This window comes from Alosa pseudoharengus, unplaced genomic scaffold (assembly GCF_046254945.1).
Source record: "Alosa pseudoharengus isolate Yale_2024_CS ecotype anadromous, Long Island Sound unplaced genomic scaffold, YU_APseudo_1.1 YU_APseudo_1.1_scf_12, whole genome shotgun sequence".
Classification (NCBI taxonomy): domain Eukaryota; kingdom Metazoa; phylum Chordata; class Actinopteri; order Clupeiformes; family Clupeidae; genus Alosa; species Alosa pseudoharengus.
In genome coordinates, this window is record NW_027468587.1 from 2,262,040 (window position 1) to 2,269,071 (window position 7,032).

The 7,032-nt window shown below is 45.5% G+C and overlaps 1 protein-coding gene across 1 annotated transcript in view; it reads right to left on the reverse strand.

Annotated features, from left to right (window-relative positions):
* The window catches only part of phc1 (polyhomeotic homolog 1), a 15,793-nt gene extending 10,255 nt beyond the window's left edge, over positions 1-5,538 (reverse strand). The window contains exons 1-8 of the mRNA XM_076279718.1: positions 5,383-5,538; positions 4,629-4,750; positions 4,111-4,221; positions 3,132-3,209; positions 2,556-2,702; positions 1,588-1,785; positions 924-1,005; positions 1-726 (exon numbers count right to left, since the gene is read on the reverse strand). The exon at positions 1-726 is cut by the window's left edge and continues 425 nt beyond it. Of these exons, the coding sequence (XP_076135833.1) occupies positions 1-726; positions 924-1,005; positions 1,588-1,785; positions 2,556-2,702; positions 3,132-3,209; positions 4,111-4,221; positions 4,629-4,745 (1,459 nt within the window). The 5' untranslated portion in view covers positions 4,746-4,750; positions 5,383-5,538. The remainder of the gene's footprint in view (positions 727-923; positions 1,006-1,587; positions 1,786-2,555; positions 2,703-3,131; positions 3,210-4,110; positions 4,222-4,628; positions 4,751-5,382) is intronic.
* Between the last annotated feature and the right edge of the window lie 1,494 nt (positions 5,539-7,032).

Here is a 7,032-nt window from a genome sequence, read left to right on the forward strand (position 1 = left end):
CGGGGAGGATGGGAGGGGGGTGGCGTGGGGGCATCTGCATGGGCAGGCGGTGGCCCTGCGCGGTCTTGGGCTGGATGGGCACTGGCGTGGTGCTGTGCGACAGCTTGTCGGCCGTGCCACCGGTCACTCCGTGCTGCGGCTGCTGCTGCATGGGCTGCACCACCAGGGTCTGGGCGCCCAGGTTGGCCTTGGTCGCCATGGTGTAGCCCTGCGAGGACGTGGGCACGCTGGATGTGGGCACCAGGATGTGGGTGACGGTGGCGGCCGGCGTGACGGTGGTGACCGCCCGCGCCTGACACAGCCCCGACGGCGAGAGCAGCAGCTGTGACAGCGGCAGCGCGGTGGAGGCCGAGGAAGAGGAAGAGGAGGAGGAGGAAGGAGTGGAGGAGGAGGGTGGCACGGTGGCAGCGGAGCCCGCAGCGTTGGGGTGGGCAGCCATGTTGGCCTGGGCCGCACCCTTAAGGGCCATGCCGCCGGGCACACCGGGAGCGCTGGGGTGGGCGTAGGAGGCCAGCTTGGGGCTGGAGAGCTGTGGCTGCTGAGGAGCGGCACTCTGGTGCGCCACTGCCGCCGCTGCCGCCGCTGCCACCGCCTGCGAGAACTGATGCTGATGCTGCTGCTGCTGATGCTGATGCTGATGCTGCTGCTGATGCTGCTGATGCTGCTGCTGATGCTGCTGATGCTGCTGCTGCTGATGCTGCTGATGCTGGGGGATGGAGTATGTGGCTGAAGACAGAGAAAGAACAGAATCACAGAGAGAGGAAGAAACAGGGGCAAACGGGGAAAAAAGGAAGCAAGTGGAAAAAGGTGGATGGGGACCAGAGAGAGATTTACTGCTAGAGTATTACTAGCACTACAGAGGGTTGCTGTTTGTGAAATGTACAACTATGAAAAGGATTGTGATTCATGAAAAATGAACGCACCTGCATCTTTCCTCTCAGGGAACTCTGTCTTCACTGCTGCCACGCGAGGAGTGGACACACAACGCATAGCCAAGTTCTGGACCTGGGAGGGGCAATTATGAGGTTGCAATGGGGCATAAAAAACTAGGTTCTCTACAAGCATTTTATTCCCCGTGAAAATGGCGCATAAAATCAAAACACCTGTTAGACCATGTTCAGACTAGGCTTCTGTTTTTGACAAGAAAAGTTGGCCAGGGCACTTTTTTTATTTGAAGCTGACCATAAAATTTAGGACAAGTCCAGTTGAACTCCATAAATGAATATGGTAATACACATTAGACCTCACGTCATATAGCTCATTGTACTCAAAGTCAATCGTAATACGTTTTTCCACCGCTACAGTCTCAATTTCTGTGTCTGCTGTCTCATAATTCAGCTTGTAATTGGTCAGCTGTCAAAAAAGCACTTGAGGAAGAGTGTTTATTCTGGGCTGGGCGTTTAAAAAAAAGCTGAGGAATATTTTGAAAACACGGTCCGCTCCATAGGATTATAATGTAAAACAGACGCTGGCAGCTTCAAAAAAGACGCATAGTCTGAACGTAGTCTTATTAAGTTTATCTTATTACTATTACAGTTCTTTTAACATTTGGCATTCTTGTCTTGGGTTTGGTAAATTATGCTTAACCTGGTCATTGTCTGGTGATTGGCCCATAGAGGTAGGAGGGACTTCCTGTTGCTGCTGCTGCTGCTGCTGTTGTTGTTGTTGTTGATGTTGCGGCTGCTGCGGTTGCTGCTGGGCAACAGTTGCCACGGCCGCTGTTGCCGTGCCACCAGGCATAAATATGAGCTGGGAGGCCAGAGGTGTCCTGAGGGGTCGGTTGACCTGTCCAAAGAGAGGGAGGGTCAGAAGAGGAAGAGAAGATTTCTAAAAGATTACTTGAGATCAAAAAAGCCAAGCAGTAGATGAGGAACACAAATGGGACTGAAAAGAGTGGAATTTAAAGCAACACCAAAGAGTTTTTTGTATCTTAAAATAATGTTTCCAAAATTGTTGTTAATCAACTCGTAACAGGGTGAACGGCACTTCTGCATTCGCTTCGCGGCCCTCTATCGGCTATAACCGCACTATGTAAGTTTGCCAGATCGGGTAGCGGATCTGTAGTTCGATGGAATGAGACATAAGAAACTACAAATTTGACTTGCATGATGTCGCAATACATAGTAATTTCATAAAATCATGCAACATATTCTACCTTGTCTGTGGACATTGTTATTTGCAAAGCCGTTGCTGGCTAAACAAATAGCGTGCGTGCGACAGAGGAAAAGTTCTTTGGTGTTGCTTTAATGGGGTGAGTCATTCAGCACACCAAGGTAAAAGGTAACTTTGGTAAGACCATGTGTTGCATTTGAAACGGACTTCTCTTATTTATTCCATTTCTAGAAAATCAAGAGATTATTAAAGAGGAGAATCTAAGAGATTATTAAAGAGGAGAATCTAAGAGATTATTAAAGAGGAGAATCTAAGGAAATGCCGCTGCAGGAGGCCCATCACGTCCTATAATAATGGCGTCCTCATCATTCAGACCATTGACAGCCTCTGATTTCCAACCCCTGCTAAGAAAGCAAGATTCCCCAAACGAGCCGATGACCCACCCTCAGGTACAGGTTCTGCCCCTGCCCAGGAGAGCTGCCCCCCAGCAGCACGGGCTGAGTGAGGCCAGAGGACGTGGCCGTGGTGGCCGGTCCGATGGGCCGGGGGTTGGTCATGGTGCCTCCCCCTGAGGAGGTGCTGAGGTTGACCTGGGGGGGTGAGAACCAGACACAACTCTTTCCTGTGCTTAGATGAAGGAGAACTGTATTTCATTTAACAGCTGGCTAGTGAGTGCAGATGAGATCAGTTAGGACATGTATGATCCTGCTTAAACTAATAGATATAGACTTTGTCCGATAGACACATGTATACGATTAACAAACCAAAATAATTTACGATTAACTTAATCGAATAATTGTTGCTGCCATAAAATGAATGCATGTTGATGTGTGTGTGTGTGTGTGTGTGTGTGTGTGTGTGAGACCATATGATACTCACGGTACAGTGGGTGGTGCTGGTGTGTGTGTGTGTGTGACCATATGATACTCACAGTACAGTGGGTGGTGCTGGTGTGTGTGTGTGTGTGTGTGTGTGTGTGTGTGTGTGTGTGTGTGTGTGTGTGACCATATGATACTCACAGTACAGTGGGTGGTGCTGGTGGCCTGGGAGACGCTGTTGCTGGGAGAACTGGACTGACGACTGGCTGCAAGAGTGGCCTGCAAGACCATGAAGAACAATGATCGCCGGTGAGTTTATTGGACACACAGCACAATGATAGCCAGTGAGTTTACTGGACACACAGCACAGTGATCGCCAGTGAGTTTACTGGACACACTGACAGGGGGACCATACAAACCAGGTTTTATTCCCCAAAAAGAGTTCCTTCTCTTGCTGTTCTTGTTCAGCAAAACAATCAATCATACAGCATCTACCAGCTGTCAAAGGGCCCCAATCTAGGCCTGCATGCTGTCAAAGGGCCCCAATCTAGGCCTGCATGCTGTCAAAGGGCCCCAATCTAGGCCTGCATGCTGTCAAAGGGCCCCGATCTAAGCTTGCATGCTGTCGTCTCTACCCAGCTGTCAAAGGGCCCCAATCTAGGCTTGCATGCTGTCGTCTCTGCCTCAATCAAGACAGGAACATGTAATGAGAGTACACAACTCTAGACCAAAGCTGCGGCATGAATTAGTTTTACTGTGCCATGACCTCACAGACAACAGAGTGTAGGTTTGAGTGCTGCCGTGTTAGTCGTAGAATTGTGAGCATTTGTTGTCTGTGTAGTTACCAGATCATCTATGAATTTGTGTTTTACAGTTAGCAAGACAATCTGTGAGACATTTTAATAGCAGTCTGTAATTATGATAACATATCATGGTCAAATATGCTTGTGGATGCTACAGTACACAGAGGTTACTTTAATCAAAGGCCCACTTTTGCTCTTATAAATGTATACATGATTTATTCTATACTCTTTCCTATGGCACGTGTGTGTGTGTGTGTGTGTGCATGTGTGTGTGTGTGTGTGTGTGTGTGTGTGTGTGTGCATGCATGCGTTAAAGCATGTTTCTGTGCTCGAGTTTGTGATCCATCCAATGGCAAAGCACTGTGTGCTCGTCTAACCTGTTGTACAGCAGCGAGGTTATGCAGTTGAGCGGTGTTGATCTGCTGTTGTAGCATCAGCTGCTGGAAGTACTGAGCTGCATTTGGTTGTCTCTGCAATGCCTGCAGGGCCTGCCAACAAGAAAACAACACTACATTATCCATTGCCACACAGTTGGGATTTCACACCTAAATTTAGTCATTTAGCTGATGCTTTTATCCAAAGCAACTTAGAAAAAAAGGGAACAATCAATGTGCAGTGTGACTAGGACATTGCAATAAGTATTATTCGCAAAGAATTTTAATAAGAGGAGGAATACTCTGTTAGCGTGTTTGCTAAGCAGCCTTTATAAACAAACCGTTTAGGTGTTTGAACAGAATTGGTCTCCACTACTGCTTATATCAAATGTATATTTCTCTGATAAACAAGCACAAAAAAATATGTATTTATATCAATTTAGTGAATTTTGTTACATCTTCCCAGGTTCAGAGTCAAACGAACATAATAACTGTCCATTTCAAATACTGTAAGTTCTCACCTGTACAGCTTGTCTCTCATACAGAGACATATGAGCGATCTGAGGAGGGCGGGAGTTCCCTCCTGACTGAGTGTTGCCATTGGCAGAGCCAGAGTTTTGGTCCTCTCCTGCCTCCATGGTCTCTATAGTAGAGTACAACAAAAAAAAAAACCGGAAACATATCGAGTTCAGAATACACACACACACTGACATAACATAATTGCGATATTAGATTTCAAGCTAAGATGTTGCATTAAACACTATAATACAACTATGCAAATAGACCAAAATTCTGAGTTGTTCCTGGATTGCAAAAAAGATTATGTGCCAACATTATCATTTTAAATGACTGTTAGCACATGTTAGTAATTTATCAAATTTTCAAAAAACACACAAAGTTGTGGGATTTCCTAAAGAACAGCTTAGATTTAAGTTAAAGACAACAACAGAACTATTAGACCTGTCAAGACAGAACGATTGATGACCAAACTGAGAAGGTTTTGCAAAAGCACGGTGCAACAGAAACATATAGTTAAGTCTCTCGAGAAAACCAGCGAGACTGGGCAAAATATGACATGCAATACTCACAAACTTTAAATACAACGGACGGACCTTCTCATGTTAATTTATTGCATCTGTGAAAACGACGGAGGGCCTTCACTAGTCTAGCAAAACAACTCTGTAGCTAGGTATGATAGCTTTAGTTAGCTTTCCCCAACATTAGCTAGCTGGCCAGGGTGCAGAACAGAAGAACACTGGCGAGGTACACATTTACCTCAATCCTGTCTTGCGTTCCAGATACTTGGAAGTAACCGCTTCGTCGTTGTGTTTGCTGCCGTACAAGTATGGTGAATTACTTTAAATAGCTATTTTTTTCCTGAGCAGACTTCTGGTAAATCTGCAAACAACGGTTCTTGAGCTGAGCTGAGGTAAAGGCTACGAAGCCCCGCCCACTCAACTGTTTACAATTCTCTTTCCGGCGCCAAAAATGACGTTGGACGGCCTGTGGCATGCACAAAAATGCACAAGCAAAAATCTTTCTTTTCGCCTTATTTCTAAGTAACTGAATAGGACACATATTTATTTTCATTGCATAAACATGCAGGACCTAATGTTTACAAACAAAACAAGTATTTGACTGGTTTGATACTTCCAGTGACTGACTTCCATGACACTGAAATCCACTAGGAAAGCACTAGGAGTTAGAAATAGCCTAGATTCAAGGCACTGTGTGTGTGTGTGTGTGTGTGTGTAAGTGTGTGTGTGTGTCTTCCCACAGAAGATAATAAATCAATGTGTGTTTAATGATCCTATAAAAGCTCATGAGCATATAGGTGACAGCCTGCTAGGTGGGTCTGGGTAGGGCACAAAGAGTGCAGCAGAAGAGTAGGCTACCAAAGGAGTGCTGCAGAGGAGTTGTTTTTGTTTACTTGTTGTCAGAAGTGTTGCCACTCAAGCTGAATGTTATCATTCCACTCTGTTGCTGAGTTAGCTCATCAAAAGAGTCCGTACCCTCTTTGCTGCTCACCTGAACAGATTTTGAAGGATTTTCCAAAGTTAGTCTTTTTACAATGTGACAGCTGACACAATGGATATAACAGATGAAATGTATTGTATTGTGTGTGTGTGTGCGTGTGTGTGTGTGTGTGTGTGTGTGTGTGTGTGTGCTGGGGGGTATTCCGAGTATGTGGTTTAGTGACAAACCTGGGTAAGTTAACTCAGAGAAAGTGGTAAACCTTCTGAGCCCTATGGCATTGTTTTGTTAGGAGGTTTAACCCTTTACTCGTGAGTTAACTAACCCAGGTTTGTCACTAAACCACGTACTTGGAATACCCCACTGGAGGGTGTAGGGCCTATATCATGCACATCCTCAAGTAGTGTGTGTTTTACAAGTGACCTATTGCTACAGCAGAAGCAGCACCATCTAGTGGTTAGTTTCACTAATCCAGCAAAACAAGTTTGTCTTGTGGGAAACAAGCACATTTGCTTGGCTACACAATATATTGAGGTGAAACTGCCAAACAGTCTCCCAGTTTTTCATTATCATGTCTTCAAAAGTTAAATACCCATCATCTGATTGTCTACCTTACAAGGCTTTATATGTATATATATAATTGCCCTGCTGCATCATCCAATTTTTTACTGAGCTTTAGTTGTTAGAGAGCCTCCCTGTCAGTGTCCTGATGGAATATTGATAAGGTGACGTAATGTATTTATTATCCTTTCACACCTGCAGAGGCAGAGCTGGTAGGTCAAGTGCTAGTACAATATTTAAGCTCAGTAAACATTGGATGATGCAGCTGGACAATTTCCCTAGCCTGGTTGGCACCAGACCCTTCTCAATCCCAAATCTGCCGGAAGTATGTCTGGGTTTTCCGAGGCTACAATTACCCTGAACTAGAAGGAAATCCACCTTTTGAAGTTG